General features: G+C 41.7%; 1 protein-coding gene across 1 annotated transcript in view; it reads left to right on the top strand.

Annotated features, from left to right (window-relative positions):
• LOC110508596 (gamma-1-syntrophin) overlaps positions 1-14,753 on the top strand; it is a 56,799-nt gene that overhangs the window by 16,573 nt on the left and 25,473 nt on the right. Inside the window, 2 exon segments of the mRNA XM_021589231.3 lie at positions 12,676-13,006; positions 14,050-14,104. Of these exon segments, the coding sequence (XP_021444906.2) occupies positions 14,078-14,104 (27 nt within the window). The 5' untranslated portion in view covers positions 12,676-13,006; positions 14,050-14,077.

Genomic DNA, 14,753 nt, shown 5'->3' with positions numbered 1-14,753 from the left:
TCTTGAGGAGATCAAAAGCTCCCTGGGCGGAAACGGACCACTTAAAGCACGTCTTGACAGAAGTAAGGGCTGTGAGAGGAGCTGCCACCTGACCGAAATTACGGATGAAACGACGATAGAAGTTCGCGAAGCCGAGAAAGCGCTGCAGCTCGACGCGTGACTTAGGGACGGGCCAATCAATGACAGCTTGGACCTTAGCGGGATCCATCTTAATGCCTTCAGCGGAAATAACAGAACCGAGAAATGTGACGGAGGAGGCATGAAAAGTGCACTTCTCAGCCTTCACAAAAAGACAATTCTCTAAAAGGCGCTGGAGGACACGTCGAACGTGCTGAACATGAATCTGGAGTGACGGTGAAAAAATCAGGATATCGTCAAGGTAAACGAAAACAAAGATGTTCAGCATGTCTCTCAGGACATCATTGACTAATGCCTGAAAGACAGCTGGAGCGTTAGCGAGGCCGAAAGGAAGAACCCGGTATTCAAAGTGCCCTAACGGAGTGTTAAACGCCGTCTTCCACTCGTCCCCCTCCCTGATGCGCACGAGATGGTAAGCGTTACGAAGGTCCAACTTAGTGAAAAACCTGGCTCCCTGCAGGATCTCGAAGGCTGAAGACATAAGAGGAAGCGGATAACGATTCTTCACTGTTATGTCATTCAGCCCTCGATAATCTATGCAGGGGCGCAGAGACCCGTCCTTCTTCTTGACAAAAAAAAAACCCCGCTCCGGCGGGAGAGGAGGAGGGGACTATGGTACCGGCGTCAAGAGCTACAGACAAATAATCTTCGAGAGCCTTACGTTCGGGAGCCGACAGAGAGTATAGTCTACCCCGGGGGGGGGTGGTTCCCGGAAGGAGATCAATACTACAATCATACGACCGGTGTGGAGGAAGAGAGGTGGCCCTGGACCGACTGAACACCGTGCGCAGATCGTGATATTCCTCCGGCACCCCTGTCAAATCACCAGGCTCCTCCTGTGAAGAAGAGACAGAGGAAACAGGAGGGATAGCAGACATTAAACATTTCACATGACAAGAGACGTTCCAGGAGAGGATAGAATTACTAGACCAATTAATGGAAGGATTATGACAAACTAGCCAGGGATGGCCCAAAACAACAGGTGTAAAAGGTGAACGAAAAATTAAAAAAGAAATGGTTTCACTATGATTACCAGAAACAGTGAGGGTTAAAGGTAGCGTCTCACGCTGAATCCTGGGGAGAGGACTACCATCCAGGGCGAACAAGGCCGTGGGCTCCTTTAACTGTCTGAGAGGAATGTCATGTTCCCGAGCCCAGGTCTCGTCCATAAAACAGCCCTCCGCCCCAGAGTCTATTAAGGCACTGCAGGAAGCTGACGAACCGGTCCAGCGTAGATGGACCGACAAGGTAGTGCAGGATCTTGAAGGAGAGACAGGAGTAGTAGCGCTCACCAGTAGCCCTCCGCTTACTGACGAGCTCTGGCCTTTTACTGGACATGAAGTGACAAAATGACCAGCGGAACCGCAATAGAGACAGAGGCGGTTGGTGATTCTCCGTTCCCTCTCCTCAGTCGAGATGCGGATACCTCCCAGCTGCATGGGCTCAGCACCCGAGCCGGCAGAGGAAGATGGTAGTGATGCGGAGAGGGAGGCGACGGAGAGCGCGAGCTCCTTTCCACGAGCTCGGTGACGAAGATCAACCCGTCGCTCAATGCGAATAGCGAGTTCAATCAAGGAATCCACGCTGGAAGGAACCTCCCGGGAGAGAATCTCATCCTTTACCTCTGCGCGGAAACCCTCCAGAAGACGAGCGAGCAAGGCCGGCTCGTTCCAGCCACTGGAGACAGCAAGAGTGCGAAACTCAATAGAGTAGTCTGTTATGGATCGATTGCCTTGACATAGGGAAGACAGGGCCCTGGAAGCCTCCTCCCCAAAAACAGATCGATCAAAAACCCGTATCATCTCCTCCTTAAAGTCTTGATACTGGTTAGTACACTCAGCCCTTGCCTCCCAGATTGCCGTGCCCCACTCACGAGCCCGTCCAATAAGGAGAGATATGACGTAGGCGACACGAGCAGTGCTCCTGGAGTAAGTGTTGGGCTGGAGAGAAAACACAATATCACACTGGGTGAGGAACGAGCGGCATTCAGTGGGCTCCCCAGAGTAACACGGCGGGTTATTGATTCTGGGCTCCGGAGATTCGAAAGCCCTGGAAGTGGCCGGTGGATCGAGGCGGAGATGGTGAACCTGTTCTGTGAGGTTGGAGACTTGGGTGGCCAGGGTCTCAACGGCATGTCGAGCAGCAGACAATTCCTGCTTGTGTCTGCCTAGCATCGCTCCCTGGATCTCGACGGCTGAGTGGAGAGGATCCGAAGTCGCTGGGTCCATTCTTGGTCGGATTCTTCTGTTACGGTGCGTGAATGAGGACCCAAAAGCGAATCAACTTAAACAGAGCTTCTTTAATTACCAAACATAGGTAGGCTCAGATGGACCGGCAGATTCCGACAGGACAGGACAAGGTTACAGCAAACATGACGACAGTCTGGTTCAGGCATGAATGACAAACAAACAAGAATCCGACAAGGACAGGGGCAGAAACAGAGAGAGATATAGGGACCTAATCAGAGGGAAAAAAGGGAACAGGTGGGGAACGGGGTGAATGGGTAGTTAGAGGAGACAAGGGACAGCTGGGGGAAAGCGGGGGAGAAAAGGTAACCTAACACGACCAGCAGAGGGAGACAGGGTGAAGGGAAAGGACAGAGACAAGACAACATGACACATAGAGATAGATCTGGTAGTTTCATATCATATATCTCAATGGAAGAATCCACCCAGAGAGAGGAAGGAATGGAGATGGACGGTGGTGAAGGTGGGATGCAGAAATCAGCCAGCACACCATTGTGACATTTGTCGCTGTTTATATTAACGTGTAGGTGGAAGGGTAGGCAGAGTTGAAAATGTATTGTCATCTGATTGAGTTAAGTTTTCTTCCTGAGCCTACAGTGAGCTCCAAAAGTATTGGGACAGTGACAATTTTTTTTTTTTTTACTTTCTCACTCATCATTATTCACGGTTCATTCAGAGCTATCCATGATCATGGTAGCATCCACATCAATAAAAATGACTCCAAAATGACACAATTCATTATTCACCATTACTTTCTATTGGGTTCAAAATAGTCTGAAACACAACCAAAACAAACAGTAAATGCATCCAACAAGTTTGTAGAGTCACAAGCTTGGTGTAGTCATTGCGTGCTAGGAATATGGGACCAAATACTAAACGTTTGACTACTTTAATACACATCTAAGTTAAATTGTTCCAATACATTTTGTCCCCTTAAATGGGGGGACTATATACAAAAAGTGCTGTAATTTCTAAACGGTTCACCCGAAATGGATGAAAATACCATCAAATTAAAGCTGAAAGTTGGCACTTTAACCTCGTAGTCATGTTATTATTTCCATACAGAGCCAAAACAACAAAAAATGTGTCACTGTCCCAATACTTTTGGAGCCTTCTGTATTTGTTAATTTCAACTAATAAGCGATAATGGGACTCTCACCTGGGTCGTCAGCTTTAATCTCACATGTCAGATTTGACAGAGATGTCTAAATAAACAGTAGGTCAGAGTGTATTCCATATCCAGAGACATACTTGTCTGCTTCCATAAGACTACTAAAGCTTAAGCCTACAACTATTATATCCACCTCCCTTAGATTCAGGTCACTTCACCATTGTAGCCAGTAGGCTAAATGGCTGGTCTATTCCTCGAGGGGCGACACCGGCTGTCTTCAGGTCCTATGCAAGGCGTTGTCTCCATCAGCCAACATCTTCCAAGCGAATTAAGCGTTTTAACTCCTCTCTACTCTATGCAAACTTTCCCCTGCTATTGTTTCAAAGCCAATAGTGCCATTCGAGAGAAACACTGTGCAATAAATTGGTTTCGGGAGAAATATCTGATAGCGTGCCTGTAAGTTGCGCTGACTCAACTTAAATTGTACAAAAGGTTCAGCTCAGTGTATCTTACTCGGATTCACGCAGTGAAGTCAACTGCTTGCCCTTGTCAGTATGTTCTTGAGGGCACCTGCTGGAAGCAGGCCTACGTTTGTCTTCCAACAGACAATACATATGGTATGTAAAACAATTCCTATTTTAGATGAACATTTTAGGACTTAGAAGGTCAGATGTAGACATTCATTGTTAAAGATGATCTAAAATGGTGTCAGTAGACATCACTCAATCAGTTGGCAGGCTCCAGATGGAATGCTACAGTATTGAGAGACATTCCAAAGTCTATGTTTTAAATAAAGGTTTTTAAATTGTTCATTTAGTATAGTCTTGGATGCAGAGGGAAAAGATTGACATAACATGATGAGGTATAGTTTCAAATGTGAATGAAGCGAGTGAAAAAGTCTTAAAACAATGATCACAGAGGCAGCTTGCCACGACAGCTCAGCGATATCGTGTCAAGAAAGGCACGCTAATGAGCAGAATTTCTCCCGAGGTTTCGATTGCAACACAACAAAACACCTCTGCAGAAATGTTTGTGCTTGGCATACAAATGACAAGGACACAGAAGAACATGAATTAATGAATGGGACTTGCAAAGCAAATGTCCCATTCAAAATCTTTGTCAGACTTCTTCTACTCCTCGTACACCGTTTAAGCTAGAAACGTCATTCAAACTTTAAAACGTGCAGGTCCGTCTGGAATAGTCCCACTTGTCAAAAACTGGTTTCATCTACGCAGTTTCCACATCAACCAAAAAAAATCTATACAATGACGTTGAATCAACGAAGAAAACCGATTGGATTTTCAAAAAGTAATCAACGTATGTGCATTTTGTCGTTCTTTCACCCAACTTTTAACCTAAATCCAATGACATGGTGTCATTTTTTGTTGATTTCACGTTGAATTCACCGTAGTTGACAACTCATCCAAATGTAAATCAAAACTAGACTTTTAACTGATGTCTGTGCCCCGTGGGGTGTGCTTGTATACAACGTTTTGATATCTTCTATACTTTTAAAACTAGTAAGCTACGCTTTTTGTCCTTATTTTTGTCCTCCATCCACTTTAATGGGATTTCCTCAGCATTCTAAAAGGGCCATTGGGACACCATAAGTCCCAACATTCTGTTCTAGTAACTGTAAACAATGTAACTTTTGCTCAAATCAGCTACTTTGGCGACTGACAACAATTTAGACAAAACATTAGAGCATATTAAAAATTCCTCTACTTCTCTGCTATTCAAACCTGAAATCAGAACAAGAACATATTCTATTATACAGCTGTTTTATGAACCGCATCAATGACGTTTCCTTTATAAACAACTGAAATGTTGAACAAAAAGTTAGAGCGTCTGAAATCCTCCTCTACTCTGCTATTGAAATCTGAAATCAGATCAAAATATACCAATCAAATAGTACAGCTATTTTAGTAATCACATAAATTACTTTTCTTCCTAACGTTTTGAAACAACTGCCATTTTGACGGTTCGGACCGCTAAAATGGCTTTGAAAAACATATTTCAGCTAATAGGGAAAAGTATCTAACAAAATAACTACATTATAGATTATAGATTTAAAATACTTTTTTGAAGGTTGTACTGATTACAATGAGTTAAGCTATTTGCCAGCTATGTGTGGCGCCATGTTTGTTGACAATGCATTCTGGGTGTCACGTAATCTGCCAGACCAAAAATGTTATAATGAGGTGAATGAATGGTTCACTCATCTTTCGGGGAAACTTTCGGAAGTGAATGAAGGGAAGTGGATGATCGTATACGACACCCCCCCTTCAACACGCATTCTATAAACAGACCAAACTCTTCTAATCTCCTCTTATTGTCTTTGGTTGATGCGAGAGAAAAAAAACAAGCATGGCGGTGCGCACAAACTACCCATCGTTGGATTACATTTTTGATTTCTAGAAAATGTTTTACTCAATTATTTCGATCAATGATGAGCTTACCCCTGATGTGATTAATTTTAAATAGTAATTGCTACTAGCTAATTAATATTGTTGTTTCTGTCAGTTATAAAAATATGACCGCTTGTGTTTTGTCGATCCTTCCTCAGTTAGCGCTAGGACAAATATAGCCTACATTTTTCCGCATTGGATGATTGTGTTATACTGTCGCTACTTTTGTGAATGTCTGAACATTGCATCCAAAAATAAACTGCTCACATTCTGGACATAACTTTGTAAGGACTGTGTTTGTGCAACATGTTTCTGATAAAACAGTGTGGCCAGCTCAAGTGCTGGCTGTTGTGTCATTCGAAACTGGATGTCCTAAATACGTGTTCTAATCACACTGGTTTGATCGTCCACTACAGGGACCACTGTAGAATGATCACACCGGGTGTGTTGGTACGTGTGAAAATGTTCAACCGAATTCAGAAATATGCCAAAAAGGAAAGGAAATCAACTAAATTAGTTTGCCCATGTTAATCATAAGACAGTTGTATCTATTTTCCTTCATTTTTCTTGAAACAGCACAGGAATGCCCCTGTGTGTGTGAGTGTAGTTGGTGCGTATGTCTACACTTTGTGTAGCTGTTAGCGATTATGCTAATGGTGACCTTCTGGTAGAGATTCAAAGGCTTCCCCCCCAAAAAATGTAAGCTATGCCAACCTGGCAGAATGATATGATTATTTGCATCAATCCAGTGGCCATTTGTTTTGCGAACTCTGCAACCACATGAGCGCTACAGAAACATTGCTAACCAAACAATGCTCTCTTGCTGGTGCACACTTGCATTAAAGAGTAACTACACCATAAATCCACATGTCTTCTATTTTTCACAGACCTCAAGAGTGGTCTCCTGATGTGGTTTAACCATTTACACTTGTAGTGGGCTGTATGTTTTAGTGCTAAATGAAAATGTTTCTTACAGAAGAAATGTTAAAAACATATGCATAACCATGGTAGCAATTGAAAGGGAACAGTTTGGAGATGATTGGAAATTGATTAGACCAAAGTGAGGACACAACACTTCACTGTGACACAAGACTGAATCCAAACATTACACTATGTATTTTATGTGCATTTTACGTTTATTGTACTTTTCGCTGCATTTGTTGATAACAAAATCTGAATATACTCTGGATACATTCAGTGACATGATAAGAATATTCCTGGAAAATATGCTGTAGTTGCAACGTAAGACAAAAAAAGATTGAGAGGACTAACTGTTGTCTCCAAAGTGTGCACAGTTCCTAAGTAATTTCAATGCACTTTTATGACTCAAAAAAGAGTCTTCAACTACAAGGTGCTTTTTTGAGCTCTTCTAGCTGTGCCATTGAGGAACTAGAGCAAGCACACTTGTAGTTGTTTTGTTTAGAACACAACCAACAGCGACCCCTGATTGGCTGAATACCCGGGGCGCGAGGTGGTTGGAGTTGTCAACAAAGCAGCATAACAGAAATATGATGTCAAGTTATTGAACTACCCATGGTTTCTTTGAGAAGATATATAAACTGATCTGTGCATTTGAACAACAGCATAAATACACATCAAATCAAATTGTAGGGGTCACATACACACGGTTAGCAGATGTTATTGCGAGTGTAGCGACAGTGCAGCAATATCTAACATGTAATCTAACAATTCCACAACAACTACCTAATACAAACAAATCGAAATAAATGAATGGAATAAGAATATATACACTACCGTTCAAAAGTTTGGGGTCACTTAGAAATGTCCTTGTTTTTGAAAGAAAAGCACATTTTTTGTCCATTAAAATAACATCAAATTGATCCGAAATACAGTTTAGACATTCTTAATGTTGTAAATGACTATTGTAGCTGGAAATGTCTGTTATTTTATGGAATATCTACATAGGCTTACAGAGGCCCATTATCAGCAACCATCACTCCTGTGTTCCAATGGCATGTTGTGTTAGCTAATCCAAGTTTATCATTTTAAAAGGATAATAATTGATAATTAGAAAACCCTTTTGCAATTATGTTAGCACAGCTGAAAACTGCTGTTCTGAAAGAAGCAATGAAACTGGCCTTCTTTAGACTGGTTGAGTATCTGGAGCATCAGCATTTGTGGGTTCGATTACAGGCTCAAAATGACCAGAAACAAAGAACTCTCTTCTGAAACTCGTCAGTCTATTCTTGTTCTGAGAAATTAAAGCTATTCCATGAAATTTCCAAGAAACTGAAGATCTCGTACAACGATGTGTACCACTCCCTTCACAGAACAGCGCAAACTGTCTCTAACCAGAATAGAAAAAGGAGTGGGCGGCCCCGGTGCACAACTGAGCAAGAGGACAAGTACACTAGAGTGTCTAGTTTGAGAAACAGACACCTCACAAGTCCTCAACTGCCAGCTTCATTAAATAGTACCCGCAAAACACCAGTCTCAACATCGACAGTGAAGAGTCGATTCCGGGATGCTGGCATTCTAGGCAGATATGTAGTTATTCCATAAAAAGTCTGCCGTTTCCAGCTACAATAGTCATTTACACCATTAACAATGTCTCCACTGTATTTCTGATCAATTTGATGTTATTTCAATTGACAAAAAATGTGCTTTTCTTTCAAAAACAAGGACATTTCTAAGTGACGCCAAAATTTTGAACGGTAGTGTACATTGCAAAGTTTCCTAAGGACTGGAAGTGAGGTAGCCCTCTCTGTCGGAGCCATCTCATTTGCTTTACTTTACCACCTATTTTACTTTTCATGTCAAAAACCAAATGACCACTGCTGCACATGCTGCCACTGTTTTTGACAGATTAGATTGTACTATTTAGAATGAGTAGCCAGCTCACGAAAGAACTAGTGCATAGCTAGCTAACATAATGTCACAAAGCATGATACGCTAGCCAGTTAACTTTCATTCTGAAATAGCTTCATATTTCCGAGTTAGTCAGATATTAGTTTAGAAACACTTTGGCATGGGAGCTAACTAGCTAGCAAGCCACCAGCTAGCTATAGCTAGCTTGCTGCTTATCAAAGGTAGACAGCTAACTTATTAATTTGATCAAATAAATCTACAACACCACATATGTAGGCTACTGTAGACTATATCATTAAAAATCAAAAGCTATTTCCATGTGAAAATGTTATGGGATTTGCTCCATTGGCTTTGTTGGTAGGCCATTCTGATAGGCCTACATTATGCTCAAATAGACACAATAGCCTATTGGCTACAGTCTAAAACTGTTTATGTGAGCTGGAAGTTGCACAGAATTATCACAATGTTTGTCAGGAGGTCTATGTGTAGCTGGACAGCAGATATGAGTAAATAAACATATTTTACTCAACATAATATAAATGCAATACAAAAACAGAGCCCACAATAACGGACCATCCTACATAGAAACAATCACTCAAACAAACAAACATGGGGGAACAGAGGGTTAAATAATGAACAGGTAATTGGGGAATTGAAACCAGGTGTGTAAGACAAAGACAAAACAAATGGAAAATGAAAAGTGGATCGGCGATGGCTAGAAGGCCGGTGACGTCGACAGCCGAACGCCGCCCGAACAAGGAGAGGGACCGACTTCGGCGGAAGTCGTGACAATGTTCAAGTTTCTGTTCACAAGACCTGAAATTTGCTGTGTCTAAAATAAATTTGAGGGAACATTGGTTGAATCCCAGACTAAGCGTTAACGTTCTTATAGCTTTAACGAAAAGACAATATACAGTATCCCATTGAGCCCTTTTCAGCCATTGCCGAGGTGTGTTTGACAGGTATTTACAAACATTTCTGTGGTGAAAACATGAACAGAAAAAAACGACAGTAACAAGAAAGAGTATGAAAGAGTTGCAGGAGTGAAATGAAAGCAATCAATCCAGGGAGATTTAAGTGACAATTGGATTTTGCACACCTCAAACACAGGAAATAGATGGCTGAAAAACACAGATCCTCAGTTCGGAGGGGCATGCATGTTGCTAGCTCTATTGCCAACATGACAAGCTAAGTTATAAAATGCGATGCAATTCAGGGAAACAGATCATCATTTTGGTGTGCATAGAAAGGAGTCATGAGTGCATTCAGGTGCATGTGCTGCCGTGAATTTTCTTCACAGTTGACACTTCACAGTCACACTTCACATGCTCATTCTGTTCAGAATAACCCAGGGTATGACGCCAAAGATAGTCATCATAAACACTGACACTGTGTATGACGTGAGCTTTATGATATGGAAATGTGAAGTGCACATTTGGACTCACAGGTGTTTGGCTTGCTTGTATGACATCAAAGTTGTATTTTCAATAATCTTCAACGTCTCATCTATAAAAATACATAGAGTCCTTTTCATTTACAGCATTTCCCTCACTCGGTCAACAAAAATGTGCAAAAGTTGCCCAATTAATGGGAGGGATGGGGCCAACTTCTCAAGTTCAGAACGACTGACTGTAAGTTACACTCCATATAGTTTAGCGCTGTGAAGCGCAGAGCCTAAGGTCTGAAGTCATATAGCATGTTATTGTACAGCCTCTGCGTTCCAATTTAGGCTTTTATCGGTGTCTAAATCTGCCATTTTCAACCCGTATACGTGTAAATGGTGTAAAGGGTGATTTTGACTGCTAAAACCTGAAAAGATAGGGACAAACTGAAACATGGAAAAACTAAACGGGGTATTGTGTGTAGATTGATGACGGGAAAAAAACATTTATTCCATTTTAGAATAAGGCTGTAACGTAACAAAATGTGGAAACACTCAAGGGGTCTGCACTGTATGCTATGCTCAGTTAACTTCTGTGTCCCTCCTTGGGGCAGAGGTGCTCCGAGGGAAGTAGTTCCACCTTTCCGATCAGTGGGTCCTTCTTCCCACGGATCCCCCTCAAGCCCAGAGAGGACTTCATGAACATCCCGCTGTCGTCCAAATATGTTGTGAAAAGCTATTTTATTTATTTAAAACTTTGACAATGCATATACTGTGGTATTCCAGTAGGAGAGTCTATAACAGTGTAGTAGTCCGAGTGGTGTTATTTATGATGAAATGTGTGATCCAACTGCCCCACACTCCAAAGTAATAAGGTTGATATAGTAGTATATCAAAGTAATATGACCAATTATTTCATTACATTTAACTTGGACTATATTTAACTGCTTTAAGTTTTTTTTTAAATGTACTTCTTCAACTACTACAAAAATCATTTTAAACAGGCAAAGCAAGTCCCACAATTTTACTTCATGTAAAATTGCCATCTAGTTGCTGCAAGGTATTTATATTAGACCCACAGGTCGCTTTGTAGCAAACTGTTTTCTGAAATTCAACCTCTGCGCTTGTCAAACAAGTCTGGAATACAAAACCATTAGATCACACCGAGAATTTGTCGTCATCAGTATTTTTGTGCTGTGAAGTGTTTTTGGGCCATGATTGGGGGGCTTCTCTAAATATGAAATATCATCTGTATTTGTATTTATTCTGGATCCCCATTAGCTGTTGCCAAGTCAGCAGCTACTCTTCCTGGGGTCCGGCAAAATTAATCCAGTTATACAATTTTAAAAACATTACAATACATTCATTACAGAATTCACAACACACTAAGTGTGTTCCCTCAGGCCCCTACTCCACTACCACATACCTACAACACAAAATCCATGTGTACGTGTGTATATAGTGTATATGTTATCATGTGTTTGTATGCATGTGTCTGTGCCTATGTTTGTGTTACTTCACAATCCCCGCTCTTCCATAAGGTGTATTTTTACCTGCTTTTAAAATCTGATTTTACTGCTTGCATCAGTTACCTGATGTGGAACAGCGTTCCATGTAGTTATGGATCTACAGGTATGTAGTACTGTGCGCCTCCCATAGTCTGTTCTGGACTTGGCGACTATGAAGAGACCTCTGGTGGCATGTCTTGTGGGGTTTGCATGGGTGTCCATTCAACACCTCTTACAAAAACAAGTAATGAGGACGTCAATCTCTCTTCCACTTTGAGCCATGAGAGATTGACAGGCATGTCATTAATGTTAGCTCTCCATGTACTTTTAAGGGCCGGCCATGCTGCCCTGTTCTGAGGCAACTGCAATTTCCCCAAGTTCCTCTTTGTGGCACCTGACCACACGACTGAACAGTAGTCTAGGTGCAACAAAACCAGGGCCTGTAGTACCTGCCTTGTTGATAGTGCTGTTAAGAAGGTAGAGTAGCACTTTATTATGGACAGACTTCTCCCCATTTTAGCTACTGTTGTATCAATATGTTTTGACCATGATAGTTTACAATCCAGGGTTATTCCAAGCAGTTTAGTCACCTCAACTTGCTCAATTTCCACATTATTCATTACAAGATGTAGTTGAGGTTTAGCGTTTAGTGAATGATTTGTCTCAAATAAAATGCTTTTACTTTTGGAAATATTTAGGTCTAACTTATTCCTTGCTACCTATTCCGAAACTAACTGCAACTCTTTGTTAAGTGTTTCAGTCATTTCAGTTGCTGTAGTAGCTGACGTGTATAGTGTTGAGTCATAGATAGACACACTGGCCTTACTCAAAGCCAGTGGCATGTCGTTAGTAAATATTGAGGCGCCGAAACGGATACCCTGGGGAATTCCTGCTTCTACCTGGATTATGTTTGAGAGGCTTGCATTAAAAAACACAAACCCTATGGGTTATTACTGTGATATACTTTTGGGGGATAAGCCCTTTATAGCCTCATGGTCTAGTTTCCCACTACCTCGCAGACTGACTCAAATGTTATGTATTTTTCTAATCTCAGCTCTTGTGGTCCTTTGAGTCTGGATCTGAGTGGAACTGCTCCTGAGTCTGCCATCAGACACACTCCCTAACCAACATAAGGATTGGGACAGCACCTTGGCCACAACAACCTGGCCATAACAACAGCCCATACACCAGGCCAGTCAGTGCCCAGAGTGGTCCAAAACCAAGCCCACCATAGGCTAGGCTCCATCACCAGCTCCAGGTGAGAGCCTGAGTCCCCCCACAGCCATGCCCAGGGAAGCTCCTCTGCCACAGGTAGAATCAGTGCTCACCTGCCTGATTGATGGCTAGACCTCTACAGACAAAGAGCCGGAGGCCTTTCTACTGAGGTGAGACATGAATATATACTAAAATCACTAGCACAATGTTGTTTTAGTATAATTCATTCATTTTCAAGGACAGCAGTTTGTTTATTACAAAGTTGAGGACAAGGGAAGCACATGTTTATATTTATCCTCATCCCAAACCAGAGCCATTTATTTATGGCTCCGTCTCAAACCACCTCTTTTACAACTAAAGAACAGAACTGTGCTACGCCTTCATCTGTGACTTGTCTTCAACAGCTTCAGCTGTAGCATGTTTTAATACTGCAGTACTACTGGGTTACTGCAGAGACATGTGTCCATCAGCTTTGGTTGTCGCGTGTCTCACTGTTTTAATTATTAGCCCTGCTGTAACACAGTAACAGATATGGTAACACAGTCAGTCAGGAGCAATGGATTCCATATTCAAACCTTAATCAGGGTACAGATTAAGACCTTAATTTGAGCCAGTTTTCTACAGCAGGAACATAATCATGCAGCAGCAGGAAATGTGAATTATTATGTGGATTATAATGAATGGACATTTTTGGGGCAGTTGATACATTGTTCCTAAGGGGAAATCAAGTCTGAAATGTCAAATTACAAACTTCAGAAGACTTTTTAAACCTCAAATACATAGCATTTCTTGCATTGATGGACAATTCTCCTGCAACAGGGTAATCAAATTAAGATCTTACATCTGTAGATACTTAGGTTCTCACCTTCAGCTTATGAATTATTCATAGACATTTAATGGTCTTTGGTTTCCTCCATGATTAATCCATGGGGTTCTGCACAGGAGTCTGCTAGAAAGAAGTGAAATTGCAATGCAAATCTATTACTCTGGATTCAAATTGTTCATTCCTATAAGGATGACATGACATTAATGAAAATAGGCAGACCATGCCGGTGGGTTTTGTGTTTATATTAAGTGGAAAGGGATACACCATCACGAAGAGCTTGGTCAATCTGTGTTATTACTACAAATGAGAAGAACCATGTCCCTGACTAACTGCTAGGTATTTTGTTCAGGAAGCCAATTCAATTTCCTTTCTTCTTTCTTTTTCCAGGGCAGATTCCCTCACTGTGCCATAGCACATGGATTTCAAGACTTCAAATGAAGAGGTAGCTACAATTTGAGTTGAATAGCTTTCAATCCCTCAGCATTTTGCAAAGATAATTGGAGCAAATTGGTCTGCCATGGTGACTAGTGTTATGTATTTTTACTTGACAGTGTACTCAACAGCTGACACGTGTTAACCTTTGGAACACAACAAGAGGTCAGAAATCTTGCTGCTGTGATGGCGGTTAGGAAGTGCAGCTCAGTTTCCACCTGTTTTGTGGGCAGTGTGCATATAGCCTGTCTACTCTTGAGAGCCAGGTCTGCCTACGGCGGCCTTTCTCAATAGCAAGGCAATGCTCACTGAGTCTGTACATAGTCAAAGCTTACCTTACATTTTAGCGCTGATGTTTAGGTCAAGGTATGTATCGTCCAGTGGGTTCTGGTAGTCTTTAAAAGTTGATTCTAAGATTTGTATTCGATCATGTATATGTTTTTGCTGTTTGTTCTTTGTTATAGAGCCAAAAAGATTAGAGAAGTGGTTTACCCATACATCTCCATTTTGGATAGATCATTCTTTGTGTTGTTGTTTGTTTAGTGTTTTCCAATTTTCCCAGAAGTGGTTAGAGTATATGGTAAGCTAGTTGTAAGCTAGTTGAGAACAAGTTCTCATTTACAACTGCGACCTGGCCAAGATAAAGCAAAGCAGTGTGA

The sequence above is a fragment of the Oncorhynchus mykiss genome, chromosome 28, assembly GCF_057628025.1.
Source record: "Oncorhynchus mykiss isolate SJ-2025 chromosome 28, ASM5762802v1, whole genome shotgun sequence".
NCBI lineage: Eukaryota > Metazoa > Chordata > Actinopteri > Salmoniformes > Salmonidae > Oncorhynchus > Oncorhynchus mykiss.
Note: the sequence above shows the minus strand (reverse complement) of the source record. Positions and strands in the feature narration are given on the sequence as shown.